General features: G+C 36.9%; 2 protein-coding genes across 3 annotated transcripts; both read right to left on the reverse strand.

Annotated features, from left to right (window-relative positions):
* Positions 1-1,326: 1,326 nt before the first annotated feature.
* On the reverse strand, positions 1,327-13,697 carry hnf4g (hepatocyte nuclear factor 4, gamma). Of its 2 annotated transcripts, none has more exons than XM_046834053.1 (10): positions 13,519-13,697; positions 7,758-7,926; positions 7,541-7,635; positions 5,396-5,502; positions 4,801-4,956; positions 4,437-4,524; positions 4,179-4,331; positions 3,588-3,824; positions 2,024-2,146; positions 1,327-1,898 (listed from the first exon to the last, which is right to left on the reverse strand). In XM_046834053.1, the coding sequence occupies exons 2-10, from the start codon at positions 7,919-7,921 to the stop codon at positions 1,765-1,767; spliced, it is 1,257 nt and encodes a 418-aa protein (XP_046690009.1). In that variant the 5' UTR covers positions 7,922-7,926; positions 13,519-13,697; the 3' UTR covers positions 1,327-1,764. The 2 variants fall into 2 exon arrangements, with proteins under 2 accessions (XP_046690009.1, XP_046690008.1); XM_046834052.1 differs by lacking the exon at positions 13,519-13,697 and adding an exon at positions 10,678-13,509.
* Positions 13,698-15,219: 1,522 nt separating this feature from the next.
* Positions 15,220-18,074, reverse strand: LOC124375432 (probable G-protein coupled receptor 141). Its single transcript, XM_046833770.1, has 2 exons — positions 17,913-18,074; positions 15,220-16,668 (listed from the first exon to the last, which is right to left on the reverse strand). The coding sequence occupies exons 1-2, from the start codon at positions 17,992-17,994 to the stop codon at positions 15,806-15,808; spliced, it is 945 nt and encodes a 314-aa protein (XP_046689726.1). The 5' UTR covers positions 17,995-18,074; the 3' UTR covers positions 15,220-15,805.
* Positions 18,075-18,351: the final 277 nt, after the last annotated feature.

Raw genomic sequence — 18,351 nt, forward strand, 5'->3', positions numbered from 1 at the left:
TTCACCATGTGATATCTATCGTAGAATGGCCTGCTTAGTCACCGCATCTAAATCCTATTGAACTGCTCTGAGATGATCTGGATCACAAGGTCAGAAAGAAATCTCCAACTAGTGAAGAACAAGTTTTAGCGAGTTTTACAAGAGGCAAGGCAAAGTATTGAATGTTTGGAGGAACTAATTGTCCGGATGCAGAGACTGTTTAAAGCCGTCATTCATGTTAAGAGAGGAATTTTCATTGTAAATAATGTGGAACATCTGGAAATGTATAGATTTCTCGTTTCTCGCAAAAAAAAAACATAAAACCACCGAATATACAATACACACATTATTTTTATATTCTTATGCATTTAGAAAATTTTCGTTAACAGAAAAGTGTAGCTAATTAATTTACAAATAAATTGCTATAGATCTAATATATTTTATTAATTATTATTATTAAATTATATTATTTACATAGCAATACAATTGCATTTTATGTTAATGTTATGTTTATATTTAATTTCTATTTAATGTTCTAATGCTAATGCATTGTAGAAAATAAAAATATTTTTATATAATTCCTTATAATGTAGAAAATAATGTAATGCTATATATAATGCATTCCCTTTATTAAGCCCGTGTTTATGTTCTGGGCCACACTGAAAGACGGAACCTTCTGGAAAACGTGTTATAATTGTCATTTAAGTCAATTGTCACTTGATTGTCATTAAATAAATTTAATTGTCATATAAAACTATATAATACTAATATTTAAATTTATTACTGGAAAAGCCTTAAAGTCAAATTGTGAATATTTTGCTGTAATACAATTAAATATTGTATACAAACTTACCTGAGAACATCTGGACCGATCAGGCCGACTGCTAGCATGAAGCTCCTAATGTTGCACCAGGTGGCTTTAGTTAATTATTATTTGACATTTTAAAAAAGTTATACATTCGACAATATTGAAACAAAAAAAACGAGCAATAAAAATAAACTAAATAAGTTACTGAAGGTAAACGGCGGTTTCTGTCCGCGTTCATCCAGAAAATAAGCAATTTTAACGCCATTAATCAGTTTCAGGTTTCGCTTCATCAATATCACAAACACGCATGCGCAATGGGCAAGTTCAAACCTTATTAGTCAAGGTTGCCAGATTGCGTCAAAGTCAGTTTTTAATTCTAGTTTTAATTCTTTTCTTTTTTTTTACTCTAAATCTTGAAATAAAACCTGCAGGAATCATTTTGTAATATTTGATATGAAAATCAACTGTTTTATTCCAAGACTACAACAATTTAAAAAAAAAAAACCCAAAAAAGTCTCATTTACGAGAATGCCATCAAATCAGAATGGTTTATTGTTTGGTTTATTAAAACAGAATCATTAATATAGCAACATTTTTAAATTATGATGGTTACATAAATAATGTTAAATAATTTGCACACATTGCCTTTAACTGCCCTATTTTTCTTATTTATTTATTTTTATTGTTGCTGATAACCAAATTTACATCATTTCAAGATTTCAGACAGCATTTGTGATGAATAGAGCTAAAACAAATACTAAAATATTACAATTGATTATTTTATAATATAGACACCGTTGTGTGTCTTCCATCTGCCCCCTCCCCAAGTCTAATGGTCTAAATGATTTTGAATAATACAATGATCTCGTTTTTTAACCATATGATGCTATTTACAAATTTACAAACACACCCTGGGATAACGCTCCGTTGAAGAAAAAAATTAAATTATAAACGATGCAAGGACGCAATGCTGTGCCTCAGAGTGGTGGCTCGGGAGAAGGTCTGTTGGAGATGGACTGTGTCTGCATTAAGAGCGTAGGACTAGACGAGGCCTTATAGATCTCCTGAGTCTGAACCTGAGGAGGCGATGGGATTGGGGTGTCTGGAGAAGCTGTAAAAACAATCCACAAAAAAGCATGAGCTTTAATGGGGCATTTACGTACAGGCATGTGGGTCAAGCATGGCACTACATCAATAATATTCAATGAGTGAAGTGTCTATAAATGATGATCTCACCTATTTGCTGTGCATGCAGAGGGGCAGAAATGGAGCTGATGACTAATGTCTGGCCCGTGATTGGATCCTGGGCGAGCTGGGGGTGGCCATGGTGGTGTAAGTAAGGCTGCTCTGTGGTCAGACCTGTGAGGCCATCGACATATAGATTTAGGTATTGATTATGAATGACATCTTAAATTCTAAAGGGGTTATTTCTTTTCCTTTGGGGCCAAAGAATGCTCTGACATCATTAACTCGAAATAATATATCCTCCTCTGGGTCCTGATCATGTCATCTCTAATCTGCTTTTATAGAATTGTAGTTTTGTAGGATGGAGGTTATAAGATATTTTGCAGCCAAGGGCCCAATTAAGTGTAAATACAAACCACATTATAACCACAGAGAAAATCATGTACATTAGAAAAAAAAATATATATATATGCATTTTTTTATGCTGAAGCCTGGCATTTTTGATTAATTTTGATTTTAAACCATTGACATTATATAAAGAGATTTTTTTTTGATTGACATAAAATACTGATTATGTCAAAATATTTACCAATGAAATTTTCCATTGCTAACCAGTTTTGATTGATTGATTACAACCATAATTATACACATTTTATCTATTTATATTTACAGTCATGGAACATGAGCAGATCAAGTTCCTCTTCCTGTTGTCACTTATATTAGTGTGGTTAAATTAGGAGAGCATTCTGACCAGCTGTATTACAGTCTGGAATGGAAACTGCTCAGCGTCAGACCGGAAAGCGATGCTGAGGGTGGTGAAAACTGTTGAACGTATTGTTGGAACTTCAAAAAACTGATGACATTTACAGGAAACACTGTTTCAGAAAAGCATACAATATCACAAAGGACTTCTTTCACCCTGTCCATAGACTGTTTGCCCTCCTGCCCTCTGGGAGGCACTACAGGAGCCTCCGGAACAAGACAAGCAGGTTCAAGAAGAGCTTTTCCCCCACAGCTGTTTCCATGCTGAACTCACCTATCCTCTACCTCTCACTACCACATCCCCCATCTCAGACACACACACACACACACACACACACACACACACACACGCAAAACTAAATACTATACTCTGCGTCACCTTACACTGTGTTGCTCTGCATATAATACACTTTATACTCTCTGTAATACTAAAGATTGCACAATAATAACTGTAACATATGTTGCACACACTTATATACATATATCATAAACACTGTATGCAATACCTCATTTATTCCATATAATTGCTTTTCCATGTACTGTTTATTTATATTCGTATTGTTCATTTCATATTGGTCAGCAATCTGTCATTATTTATATCTATTATATATCATAGTCTTACCGATCTGTACATACTGTACGTAAATGTTTTGCTGCCAATGCACTTCTCGTTTAACTGCATTTCGTTGCCTTGTATAAAAACTTGTTTTTCTTTAAAAGCCTGTCTTTATTTTTTTCTCGATCTAAACCAAACAGCTTTATCTCTGACTGTGACATTAAAGAACTCAAAGGGTATACGTTTTTTCTCCCTTCTAAATAGATCCAAATGAATTCCCAATTTCTCTCATCTCACCTCCTAACAGCATCTCTTGTAGCAGGTTGTCGATTTTGACCAGACCAAAGAGTTTGATGAACTGAAGTTGCTCGATCATCTGCCAGGTGATGCTCTGCAGGGTGGGGAGAAGCAGCAGCAGCTCTCCGAAGCGTCCACGGGAGTCATACTGACGGTCATTAATGTAGTCTTCAAGACTCATCTGAACCTGGTACCTCATGCTTTTTATCTTTGAAGGATCTCTGAGGCTTTTGGCATCTGAAGGTTGTACACACACAAGCAAGAGTCGTTTAGATTGGTTTAAAAAGATCTACCTTAAAGTTTTTTTAAACTGAAATCCTCTATGTTTGCAGTGCATGTGGCAAAAAAGTTCAGCATCCATTCATTCTAATCCCACGTATTTAATGTCTAGTTGATACACATGAAATTTTCAGACGTGAAAACTTTACTGGTGAACTTATTAGCGTTATGTGATCACACCCATGATGGTGATTCTCTCATCTGCCTTATCCTCTCACACACACACACACACACACACACACACACACACAGGTGTAGTGATAGAGACTCATAATGCAATATTGTTTGAATTTGAAGCATATAAGACTGTACCAGGATCAAAAAAGACAATGGCTTTCAGGGCTGCATATTCATTGTCATCAATCTGTATGTCTTGGAAAGGTAAGACCAATTCGTCGAGGATGCGGTTAGCCACTCGGCTGATCTCTGCCTCGGGGCAATTCCGGTGAATAACACAGCCATTACCTAGAATAAGAAGAAAACAACACTTGTACTAATTTATGATTGAGACCTTCCACCATGTACACATGCATTTATAAAGCGCTGATGTAAATTCTGATCGATAGTTACCGAGCAGCAGGACGTTTTTGTATGCCATTGAGCGCTTGGCCACTCCGAGCAGAAGATGTTCTCCTGCGTGCGCACGTAATAAACTGACCTGCAAATCCGGAACAGAGGCCTGAACATTTAGTTCATTTAAAAAGCATCAGCAGCCTACTATAAGCATACTCAATCAATACAATAACAAAGGACATGGCAGAGAAGATCAGAAATCCTGCACAAAACAGGAGAAGCAAAGAGCAAGGCTGAATAGAGGGATAAATTGAGTCAGTCATGTGAATAGCAAATATTGAGCTCAAGCGAATGGGCCTGCAATTTAAGCTAAGTGCCATCCCAATTAGCTCAGGCAGTTTGGCTTTCGAATAGCCATTACCTGGTCGTCAAGAGGCAATTCGCCGAAGGCCGGGATGTATTTAGCCCACTCTACCAGAACAAGCAGCTGTTGCTTCATAGACTCGCACACGTCCCCAACGGTGGCTGATTTCTTCTCCAAGATATCAACGGAGCCTGACGGACTGGCGACGCTGATCTACAAGGAGATGGAGTGAAGTTAGTATGTCCTCCAAACCATTTATTATTACACAAGCTGTTGCCTTGCAAAGTAAACTCACATAAGTCTTCATGCAGATGATTGGAAATGTTGATGACATTAACCGATGCTTAAGCGGCGACTAATGCAAATTACAAACGCAGCCTCTCATCATCATCATTAACCAAGCATATCTGAAACGTTCTTCAGAGTAACTCTAATGAGATATTCATATCGCTCTCTCTTCTGTATATTCCATCTTTAATCAGCTTTGTTAAGGACGATTGGAGTCTATGAAGAATGTCACATTGAGCGTCTTTTTGAATAAACTTAAGATATTAAGCCCGTAATTATCACGAGGTTAATTCCATTCGTGTGAAATGCTAGGTTAACGCCGGTGGAATACAAAGCGTGTACGTGTACACAATCAGCAGCCAACCTGTTGTGACAGGGACTCTGCCTGCGCTAGCACAGTGATAGGCGGAAGGTCATGCGAGTCTGGAGTGCTTCTCCTGGAGCTGATACGATCCCGTTCATTCTGCACAGCTGAATAACACACACACACACACACACACACACACACACACACACACACACACACAAAAGAACCCACACAGCTGATTAGAATGCTAATAACAGCTCGCAAAGATTACTGATTAGCACCGATGATGGCGTTTGTCTGACTTTTCGTCAGGCTTGCATACCTTCGAGACTCATAAAGTGTAGTCACGATGAAATAACATGAATCTTCAACGTTTTTTCTAGTCATTTTAATTATTAAAGGCCAAGAGGTTCATAATTAGCATTTACAAATTAGTATGTCGTAATGCAGTCGAGTGCAAAAGTTTGTTTTTCTTTACAAAACGATAAAACCATCAAGATGTTAATTTGCAAATGATACGGGAGCACGGCTGAGACCTGGATTCTGATTGGTCGAAAGGTTTTAATTAATTTAATCAGTCACTCGCATAGATATTATTAACATTATTGAATTATGAGGAGGAAGTATAAAGAGTGGCTGATAAGAGAATTGCTTTTTATGGCGGCTATAATGTGAGAGATGTTTCACAAATGTTCATAGAATTAATGGGGAAAAAATTACTCTGTATTATTTAATTAATAAACTAGTAGACCTCGATACAAACAAAGCAGGCATTAAAACCAACCAAGTGGTGCTTTTTGTCACTAATATGCATCCCTGAAATATATATTCTATATATAACATATTCTCAATAGGAACAGTGAGGTTATTGAGAAAAAATTACAGTAATCCCCCGCTTTTTCGAAACCCACGCCCCGGTTTATCGCAGAATTGCAATTGCCACATAACTAATTAGTTTGGCTGATTTTTCCGGTCTCTCGCGGAGAGCACGATAGACCAAAAAATGGAGTTGGGTTTAATGGAGTTTTATGTTAAATTAATAATGAAATTTATGAATCAAAATATCATTATTAATTATAAAATGAAGTCAAATGTTAATACAGTAGAGTACCGTATACATAAAATAGAAAGAAAAAAAAAGAATTTGGGGTGGCATCCGTTTATCACGGGCCATTTTAGAACGTAACCACCGATAAACAGGGGGTTACTGTATATATCATAAATTTGCCCTTGCTTTGACCTTGATCGTGTTGGGATCCTGCGATGGATAGATTCCGAAAATATGTTCATCTGCTGCATTTAAATTGCTGTCTGTATTGAGGATTGCAGCCTTTTGGAATAATCCGTTATAGGAAAAGAACCAATGTAAGACTGGTAACAGAAACTCTAGTACACAGGTAGGAATCTGAGTTAAAGATTAAACCAGTGACTCCGGAACCATAGAAATACTTCCTGTGCTTCATTTATTAAAAGGCACATCAGCAGGGGGTGCAAACCTGTTAATAATGATAAATCCTGACTGCTGTTATATTTCTACAGGATGGCTGAAATCTGGTTTTTGTCCTGGTCAGGGTTACGCTCATCTGTAGGCAGCACAAAGAGTATGAAGAGCAAACACGTGCACGAGGAAATTCAGCAGTAGAGAATCCTGTTACTTCATAACCTTAATGTTGCATTTGGGTGCTTTTACTTTTGAAAGCAAAAAAACCTGTCTGGGCAAGAAACAGATCGAGGTAAAAGTTTAACCCTGAATAACACGCGTACGCGCGGAAAGTGAGGCGGAGAGCACATGATCCGCTGTCATAAAACCCACAGCCAAGGTTATACATCCAATAAACTGCACATTCCTTGTGTATCCAGTGCAGGGTTTTATGGCGTACCTTATTTCAGTGCTAAGCGTTTCCTTATCCCTTTCTGCCTGTAAGTGTTTTTAAGGAATAACATGCAACCGGGCATTCTGTAATCAACAGTGACGTGGTGTTATGAAGTTCCTGTTACCTCTCAAAAAGAATGTAACAACATCTAGTATTTTATTCTGTATATTTCTGTGTAGAAATAATGACACATTAAAGCAAACACCTTCATTCAAGCATGTGATCTGCAGATGCACTACTGTCAGAGATGCGGTTATAAGAAATTGGTCAAACCAAAGACACTTTCTAGAGAATTCGAGAGCACTCTGTTATAAATCAGTGTGTTTACCTTCTTTCTTCATTCCAGCTCGGAAGCATTTGTGAAGCCTGCAGAAGCGGCACTGATTCCTCTTGTCTTTGTCGATGACACACTGGCGACTGAACCTGATCGAGCATGGAAGAAAAAAGTGCACATCTTGGTTACATGAATTTCTTCAGGAATAGGATTTGAGGCACTAGATCTACACGATGGGTAGGCGATGATGGGGTGAGGGGCGCCCCGATACCTGCAAGAGTAGACATGGTTCTTTCTGATGCTCCTGCGGAAAAAGCCCTTGCAGCCGTCACAGCTGGAGGCGCCGTAGTGCTTGCCAGTGGCCTTGTCGCCGCAGATGGCACAGTTGGAGTTCAGGCCATTATCCCCATTGCTGATGCTGGGATCTGTTGGCATGCTTTCTGTAGATCACACAGCAAACTGACACATCATTACCATTCAAACGGTTTAAGGTCTGGCACAGCTATCGATCTCTCGATTGATCACACTGGGGGTTAAAACGCAGTAGGTGCATTTTACAGAAGCTAAAAATCTTATGGAATCACTTGCAAGAACACTTTGCCAGGCTACAATTCATACCACGCCAACAAAACCAGACTGTCCGGTGGCAAAAGAGGTCTGGTGCGCAGAGCTAGCATGAGGTTAGCATGAGCCACAAAGCAAACGTCTATTGAGATACATCTATGGCACAACGGCTCGGCCTGCTGTCTCGCAATCAGCGCTGTTAATGAGGAGGCAGAGGATTTCAATAAAGAAGTTCCTGCATAAGTGAACAAAGAGAGCGTGCTCGACCCTCTCGTGAAATAGAGATCAGCATCCCTCTGTTCACCTTCACAGAGGAAGAGAATCAATCATTCTTTTGTGCATCCAAAATCATAACATTTCAACAAAAGAACTGCAGCAAGGGGGACCGGAGTCTTTTATTCGCCCCGAGCTGATTGAAATCTTTAATGCAGAACAGACTTAATTAGGATTTAGCCTTCGTGTTTTATCTCACAGACACGTATTCGATGGAGATTGACATCTCATCATTGAATTTTAATGCACTGAAAGCCATCTCTTTCGCATCAGGCCGTCTACCTATTCCCATCCTGATCCATCCTCATTTGAGAATTCAAAAAAAATAAAAGAAAGACGTTCACCCATTGTTGTAGAGAAGCAATTTTGCCTTGTCAGCTTCTGAGACACAGGATAATAGACTTCAGCACATGTTTTATGCTCTCAATTTAAAAAAAAAAACAAGTTATGCTTTCACTGCATCTAAAATCAAACAAGCGAAGAAAAAACCCCACAACGGGTAAATTATTTCCCCCAGAAACGGACTCAATTAAAGTGCACACTTCACTTTCAAAAAGGGTTCCTCAGATATTCCTCAGATGTTCTTTGGATAGTTCAAGATTTCTGAAGGGGCTGAACTTAAAACTCTTTCTTTTAAGCTTTTATTGTTATATGTTCTCACATAGTGAAAACCCAGAGACCCCATTGTGATGTGAGATAGGACCTTTTGTCCAAGTGTTTGTCCAGTGTTTCCATCTGAAGAGTTTTCCTGACTTGTCCCTCTTATAGGACCTTAACGTTTCTATGGAGAACCTCTTTAGAACCTCGTTAGAAGGCAAAGCCCTTTTGATTAACTTTAAGTAACCTTTTTCCAAAAGAGCGTATATGTCTGAATTTCTAGCAGCGGTCACAGCGCTGGTAAATGCGTAGTACTTACTGTCAGAATGTGTTCATTTAGACAATTAACAGCTCTGACAGTAGTCCAACTGCGAATCACAGGATTCTATCAATGCGCACGTTTTCATACTGTAGCGTTTCTATAGCAACAGCTGATTCACAGGGACAGCAAACACTCCACATAATCATAGCCTGGTTATAAACTCGTAAAGAATTTTATAGACTTTTAAGAGAGGGAAAATTATCTGTGATGTGGAGATGTTTTTTTGACTCTAAAAGAAGGAGTCTCCAGTGTCAGCTGTAAAAACCGGTAGTGTTTCTAAAGCAGGAACATCTTTAGGATGGGGGAGTTTCCATCTACACTGATTTCTCAGCTACGTCAAATTTAGGAATGTCTGTTTATATATTTAACAAAGAAGATTCACAAACATATATATATATATATATATATATATATATATATATTTAACAGATATAACAAGTGTAACTGCAAATTGCTGTTGTATAAGTGAAATAAAACATTAGACAACATGCTGTTGTTGTAAATTGATAAACTTCAGGTTGGCAAAAAAAATTGTGTTTCACAACATCACATTTCTTGTTGATTATTTTCCAGTAACAGCATGCGCCCATGTGTATTCAATAATCATTTAATTAATGTAAGCAAAAATATGTTTCATTAGGTAGGGACTATTTTTTTCCTGAGTGAAACGTGATGTGATGATTAGTTCTTGCAAGGCCAGACACCCTTTTACATGAACAACACAATCAGTGTGGAGATAAGAAGACTTGTTTGTGCTTGATAAAATATGCTTATAGCTTTGAATTTGAAGTTTTCCATTCGGGTTATTTTATGGCCTCTATCTCAGCAAGTTGATTCCCAGTACAGAACAGTAAAGATAAACTCACCTATCTTTGTCATCATTTAATCTTAAGCCAGGATCTAGTTAATGAAGAACAAGTCTTACAGATAAACCACTTCTTACAGCATCAGGCTGCAGCCTGCGTCTTTTGAATCTAAGCAATTAATACAGCATTAATTGTTATTATTTATAAAATCTGCACCAACAATATTATGTACTCTTATCAGAGCTCCTTTTTCTGTTCAGAGCTTTGCTTTTGAGACTCAACTTGGTTCAGAAGAAACTTTTGTTGAAATTTAATCCAGGTTGTTAGAAAGTTAGAAATCCATTGTTGCTAGCTAATAATTAGCTTTTTCTTTTGGTTGATGAACCACAATCATTACATTTCTTGGTGTCTTCTCAGTCCTGATAGATAACAGATGAACCCTCAGAGGTCTCACAACTAACAAATCCATCGGTTCTGTTTTTCGACAAAACTTCAATAAGTAACTCATCATTCTGTGACCTCCAAATGACCTCCAGAAATATCTAATAATTAGACCTGACACTACTTAGAAGTGAAACTATTTAACAATGAAGAGTTTCAGCAGCTGTGATATCAGTCATGTTACTCACCCACTTGGTACAGCGTATCAGCATTCTCAAAGCCCAGAGTGCTATAGGTGGGGTCCAGACCTTCACAGTAATTAGCTACATCCATGTCCAGGAGAGATTTGGATTCTGGAGTCAGAGAAAACTTCATTCCTGCTGAACTATTTCTGCTAAAGCTTGAACAGGACAATGTCTATAGCATGGATTCCTCAAGAGTGGCCTTCTCATCAGAATGCTGATTTGTCAGCATTCTCCAGTAAGACAAGGGAGGAGCCTTTTTTCAAATCTCCTCAAGTTCTTGCACGAAACTTATCTCCTCCTTATCCATGATTTATCATAAGGATGGGGTGATAAACGGAGTTATATTGGGCCTATTGAAAGTTCTTAATCTATAGAAAATGACCATTAACTGTGTGAGAGATTACACAGAGGGGACGAATGGAACGTAAAGATCTTGCAATTGTAGTGTATCTAATTTCTATCAGTCAGAAATCTTCTCAAAGTATTTTTTCAGTGTATCACATCTGTATTGTTTAAATCGTTTGATCTGATGTTCAATCTGAAATATCTGGCGAAACAAATGTACAAAATAACGGCATTCTGTGCATCGTACATCAAATCAGAGAGCAGTCCTTTCATAAAAATAACACCATGTTGGTATTTAATCTTATAAACAAACATCGAAAGATTTACGATTCGATTTTAACCATATTTTTGGAGAGTTTCCACGTAACAACTACTAATTTGACTGTATTATGTCAGGATTTTCACTTGTCACAGCAAAACTCAGGCGTCAATAATAATCTGTATTTAGATTTTTTTTTCTTTCATATCTTAAATACTGTATTTGTAATGAGAAGAGTCAGAGGGGTTCATGTCTGTTTTGTTATTTGGTCATCATAGTGTTACATCTGTGACCTTTATATATTGATTAATCACAACTGATAACTGATTCAGCGGTTGAACGAATATCCCCTGAATGGTAAACACAAAGATATGAAAAACGCATCTCGGACTGAAGTCTGGCTTTTATCCAGAGTCAAAGCGTTTAATATGTCTGTTGAGGACGTAGAAACGGCAGCTGTTGTGCTCATATACAAGCCCTTAAGATCACTATGGACCACGAGGGAAATCCTAAAATCTTTTTTATGATTTGCTCTGACATTGAACCAGAATTAGGGAAATGTTCGCGTTTCAAATAAATTGCTCAGCTGCCATGTAAAAAACGGAAATGACAAAACTAAGCATCTCATATAACAGATATAAGACATGCTTATTAAGCCGAAATGATCAGGACAAGAGAAAAAGCTTTGCATTACATCACCACGTTTGAGAATAACTCACACATTATATATTCTGAGTATGAGCTGTTGTAAACTTTTTGGTTGAGGATCTCAGCATCAGAGCAATATTAGCTATCTGCAGTACCATATTATTATTTCTCAAGAGGTAACTAAGTGAGTATGATGTTAAACTTTTAATCAGAAGGTTGTGAGTTCAAATCCCAGCACCACCATGATATCAGCAAGGCCCTTAAACACCAAGTGCTTATTAATAAGATAATTGTAAGTTTCTCTGGGGATCTGAAAAATGCAGTAAATGAAAATAGATCGATGCATCCCTGCTGAAACGCATTAAAAACAAACGGAACGGATTCTCAATAAACTCATAGGATGTAAACTGACTTCGGATTTCTGAGTAAAAAGCAGTTACGTTTTAACTCGACACCAAACGCCAAGAGAAACGTTTCATTTTGCGAAGGGAAAATGCTCTCGATTTTCACGACACTGTATTCAAGGTCACAGCCGCTATTTTCACCCGAAAACTTTGAAAAATAAAAAATAATCGGTGCAATAGGTGGGATTTTTTTTTATTGCCCAAAATTCACAGATGGACACTTATACACACTTTGGTCAAAACGATATAATATTATAACCTCTAAATGAATATAAGGATTTTTTTCAAGAATGATTCAGTTCTAATTCACATCAAAGACACATAAAACTCGATTTCGGAAACCCTTCACTGCTCCTAAACTCCTGAATGGGACCCCAGATGGCCAAAGACGTACAGATACTAGAGGAATCTTAACCTAAATTGTAATAGTATCATGAAGAATCAACCAGTCACTCAGCTTTCTTCTCTCTACTTCTCTCTATATGTTATATATAAGTTACTGAAGTCCACTTCTACTGCATCATTCATTGTATAAATTCTACGATACAAACTCCGGGACTCCTGTAAAATAATTCAATCTGCTCAGGAAACCATTCTGTCGTACTGTAATAGTAACACATTTACTAACCATTATGCAGTAAATCATTACAAATAGCAGTCATGAACAAACGTACAAAAACATGGGTCAAGATTTTTTTTGTATGCATTGTATGCAGATAAATTGTAGATAAAAACTCACAATAAAAGCTTATAAATCTAAAAAATCTAAATTAAACGAAAAAAAAATCAAAGGTTAAGTTCATACATGTAGCTTTTTTTTTTTACTGTAGAAGTAAATTTTTAAAACCATCTCGAACCACGAAACTAAATCGTGTTGTCAATATGAATGACAGGAACGAAGATTTATTTCTTTGACTTAACAGATTGCCTCATTATATCTCACAGTATCTCACAATATCTCTGTATTTCAACAAGCCAATTCCTTTCAATGAAAGTCGAGGCTGCTGACGTCATAAAGTCCAATGTACAAAAGGCTAACACAGAGCAGTCGACATACTAGCATACGGGCTAATCAAACCCGGAGTCCACAGGAAGGCATAAAAGCAGGGTACAACTTCTAAACATCATTGTTTCCACCGGCTCCACACGGCCTGGCTGGGGAAGAGGGGGAAACAAAACGGCTCTTACCTTTCGTCTGTCCTCGGATGACTTTTCATTGATAGCACTGAATCTAAAGGAGCTATTTTGTGATCGTACTGGTGAAGGGAAAATGGGGAAGTTTTTTAAAGCAGTTGGACATGTTGAATGTCCACAGGATAAAAACAACTCAGGGCAAAGCAGGGACACACTCAGGAGTGTCAGGCCAGTCTCATTACATCGATTTACTAAACAAACTGAAGCTGGGTGGAGATGTTAAACAGTAACCAGGCCCAATAAAAAAAAGCACCAAAAGAAATGAATCAGTAGTGTGTGTGTGTGTGTGTGTGTGTGTGTGTGTGTGTGTGTGTGTTAACAGACATGTTACACAGCATTCACATGAATTCATAAAACTAAATCCTGCTTGTTCTTGTAGCCATAAACTACAATATACTACAGAAAAACATTATTAGATTACACGTGTTTACAAAATTATAAATCGTATTGTTGTTGTTCTTTCATGTTTATTACATTTACAACAAAAATATTAATAAACATGAAATGCACTACAGATTTATTTTCTTTTATGCACAATTTAATCTAATATGGATGCATAATAGTGTCCAAATAGTGAAATTCACAAACCCCTATCGATTAAAATTAATTAAAATATGTAATCACGATTAATCGCATGATATGTGCAGCAATGCACATTTATTCATGACATTATTTCATTATTCAGATTAAAAAAAAAAAAAAATTGAAGAAATTATTTTCAATCACTAAACACTTTTTACTGATGCGCCAAATCTCAAAACAAGCAAAATCCAGCACGATGCACACATCCGGCGATTAAAACCGTCCGTGTGGAAACATAGCAAAAGTACTTTAAAAGGGCATCATTTAAAAAAAACACCTTAACAAGAATATTTTTTCAAGCTGCCTTTCATCTGAGCATTAAATCGCCCAGTACAAAGAAAGAGAAGTGATGCGAACCGTATTTCTATGTTCTTTTTTTTATGGGTCTAATAGACATTAAAAAAAAAAAAAACATCTATGACTTTTGAAACATGTCTATTTTTCATGCTTTATGTTTATTATTAATGAAACCAAACTCAACATATATTCGCATAAAGCATCCATATATGTCCATGTTGATTAAAGTATTAAAAACTTAAAAGGTATTAATTTAAGGTACATTATATAAAAATGTGCGATTCATCACAAGCTAACTCATGACAATCATGCGAATAATCGTGATTAAATGTTTTAATCAACTGACAACCATAATATTATTCCATTAAATGTAAAAATGTATTTTACAGTAAATATATACAGGATTTTTACAAAAAAAACATTTATTTTTTAAAGGATTAAATCAGACACTTTCATGTTTGACAGAAACCAGTCAGTTTTTTCTTTACGAAGAAATTATTTTTATTGTTTTTTTATTTATTCGGTTCTGTTGTCTATTTTATTAATATTATTATTATTATTATTATTATTATTATTATTATTACTATTATTTGTTTTCTAATTATTCAAAATAAAAAAATAACAATTATAATTTATTCACCTATTTGTTTCTCCACTCTATATAAATAAATAAAAATTTATTTGGGTTTTCGTTTGCAGTTATTATTTGCATTTCCCTGTGTTCAACAACAGAGGGCAGCAAATCCTAGAATGTAAGCTAGAGTTCCTTAAAACTGAAAAAAAAAAAAAAAAAAAAACATACAAACATCCTTTAAAAATAGTTGAAATTGTAGTTGCTTTATTTAAATGTATAGTTATACTAATACTATACAACTTTTCTTTCATAAATATAATTTCTTTAGTAATAGTAGGTTTTGATTTTCACCATGGTAACAAAAAGAAAAGCCCAACAAACTATGCTTCAAAGACTTCACTTGGAGAACCTTTGCTCTAAAGTCTATAAAAAGACCGACAGGATATACATGTAAACACAGACAAGCATTCTGAACCATACAAGCCGGATGATATACTTGTACAGATGCCACTGATGAAAAATTAAAAATAAAATCTTGTTCTGCATACTTATAGAGCTCATTTGCGCTGGTAGGAAATGTAAAAATATTAAATTGCACCTTTTTTTCCAGGCAGTTTCTGACAAATTTTTTTTTAAAAATGTAAGGGCACAGAATTTGAGATATTGTTTTCGCCTCTTAATACAGCATTTACAAAAAAAGTCATGGGTTTAACACTTTATTGTACTTTAGCTTGACGTCGCTCGGTTTGATCTTGGCAGTAAAGCATGACTGTTGTTCTCTTCCTTTCCTACAACAATTAGTCAGTAGGTTCCATCTGTTTTCTACATTCAACCCCAACACCTATGGCATATTCCCTTCCCTGTGAAAACGAGCATCATGTCGAAGCAGGTAAGGGATGTGATGGCCAAAAACACCTCGTTCTCAAGCTGTAGGTTATCAGCATTGTTTAGATAGTACAGCCGATACAGATGATACGGCGCCAGACAGAAGAGGATGATGAGCACGAGGCTGACGTTCTTCATCTGAGCCCAGAATTCCTGCTGAGCCCATGAAGAAGCACCGTGTTTTTTGATCATCGTGTACAGAATGGCTGCAAGGGTGCAGCTAATGATGCACGACACAATTACCGTGGAAACCGACAAAAACATGTTGCACTGAAACACCAGTCCTGACTTGAGCTCTGAAGCAAAATGGAAGCACTTGGTCTCATTTTTGTTCGCACTCATCCCATAGTGGAATAAGACCACGGGGCAGATGATGATTAAGATGGACCATATGCCGATGCTGAACCCGATGGCATGGAGACTCCGATTGAACTCTATCTGGCCAATTTTTTTAAAGTGCTGCAAAAACTGAATGGTGAGGATGACGACGTAGATGACGAAGACCACGTGCATGTGAATGTGGATCATGCCGCTGACCAATTTACAGAAAGGCATAGACAGACTCCAGTAGTTCGTCACATAGTAGTAGAGGCGGAAAGGGATGGTGAGCAAGAAGATGACGTGGACCAAGATCAAGTTGAAGAAGGTGATGGTGGTCCAGGAGTGCAGGTTTGATTTTAGCACACTGGTCATTAGGGTCACGCCGATGCTTCCCACCACCAGCACCACGGAGTAGATAAAAACCAGGGCAACATTGTATCCCTGCATCCCGCTTTCATCTTTTCCTGTAGTTTGATTGATGCTTTCTGAACAGAGAAAATAAACATCATTAAAACGAACCACAAAGCATCTGGTGTAAATGTACTGACATGTTTTTATTTATAATGCCAGGCACTCAGATGAAAAAATACACTTTCTATATATATATATGTGTTGTGCAGCAGGTTTATAAACAGCTCTGCTGTGAACTACAGTTTGAGAAGGTAGAGAAGTTTGTGGGTAGAGAAGCCTCAGAAAAGTGTGAAAGTTTGCAAGCAAGTGAAAAAAAATAACCTGCACTAAACTAAACTTAGTGACCAAGTATAAGATTTGCAGCAAAACACTGGTTATTTCTGAATCATTTTCCGTTTCGGCGGCTCTGACATCAGTGCAGGTGCAGGTCTAATAGGTTATCATTTCTATAGCAACAGCTCGTTTACAAGGGTTTGTTTAGCGGATACTAAAAACCAAAACGTGTATTTATTGATAAAGTGCAGTTTTTTTAATAAAGATTTTATATCAGATTGATGGAAGGAGTCTCCAGTGTCAATGTTTTTGTGTAAAACGTTCACTAATAGAAGAATCATCTTTGGTGTGGGCACAGAAACTCGGCTCCACATTCTATAACAGCATTCATTTTATTCTTTCTTATGATGCAAATGATGCAAAGAATTGAAATTTAGTTTAACGTCCACTACATTTTTTTGCCACATTCGCTGGTACGTGATGTTTGCGTGAAAAAAATACATGCGGGCAAACCCCCATTTCAATATTTAATTATGTACATACTGTGTATATAAGAAAGGATGTTGATAGAATATACATTATTTGTTATTGCATGTACATATTAGAAATACAAATAAAAATTAAAACTATTTATAAAAACTACAACGGGGTGGCAATATAGTGTCGCTCTACACACAATCTAGAAAACTAATCTCATTGGACACTATTGTAGAAGACTTTAGTTTTCTGTAAATCTTTCCACTGTTAATGCACAATAAGGGACAACAAAAACCAAGAAGACAACATGTCCATGTATACTGTAGATGTACCCAAACTTCAGCTTGGAGCTTGTTTTGTTTTTATAACAGTTCGAAAATAAAGCACCTTTGACCTGATCATATTTATGATTCCCATTTTATGCAAAGTTTTATGAGTGTCAACACTTTCAACGCTCGTGCTGTGGAACCACCAGGTGAACTCTTACTAACAAGCACATCAAATACTCTTCAGATCTCAGCACTTTTCTTTTATACGAAATTAAAACGTGGTATCGTACGTGACATACCGTTAAAGCAGAAGCCGGAGTGTGCAGACAGCGCTAGAGGAAGTAGAGCAAAGTACCGGTGTCTCAGTTCTTCCATCTTCATTTAGATATGCAGTGCAGTTTCTCTAAACTGTGGGCATGCATCTGTGTGTGTGTCTCTGTGTGTGTGGTTGTGTGTGTGTGTGTGTGTGATGACACAGAAAATTTGGGAGGGTCTTACAACACTAGCTGCTTTGTCATTCACAGTTATTGCACATGTAACAGCTCTAGTTTCACTGCAGCGTCCTCAGAGCATTCGAGCTTTCACTTAGCCCCTTTTTCTGCTTTAATCACTTTGTGTTCAAACTGTTTTTTGAAAACTTTAGAGAATGTGTGTGAAGTCGAAAACGTTTTGAGTCTCAATTGAGTAGCCACAGACAGAGGAAGGAAGTAATGGCATGACCTGAAATAAGACTCAAAT

This window comes from Silurus meridionalis, chromosome 21, assembly GCF_014805685.1.
Source record: "Silurus meridionalis isolate SWU-2019-XX chromosome 21, ASM1480568v1, whole genome shotgun sequence".
Taxonomy (NCBI): Eukaryota; Metazoa; Chordata; class Actinopteri; order Siluriformes; family Siluridae; genus Silurus; species Silurus meridionalis.

Coding starts and splice junctions, on each gene's coding strand:
- LOC124375432 (XM_046833770.1), bottom strand. CDS start 17,994: ATGAAGATGGAAGAACTGAGACACCGGTACTTTGCTCTACTTCCTCTA. Junction 16,669..17,912: donor CTCCGGCTTCTGCTTTAACG/GTATGTCACGTA, acceptor TTCTCTGTTCAG/AAAGCATCAATCAAACTACA.
- hnf4g (XM_046834052.1), bottom strand. CDS start 10,804: ATGAAGTTTTCTCTGACTCCAGAATCCAAATCTCTCCTGGACATGGAT. Junction 7,927..10,677: donor TGATACGCTGTACCAAGTGG/GTGAGTAACATG, acceptor TGTGATCTACAG/AAAGCATGCCAACAGATCCC. Junction 4,957..5,395: donor CAGAGTCCCTGTCACAACAG/GTTGGCTGCTGA, acceptor ATCTCCTTGTAG/ATCAGCGTCGCCAGTCCGTC.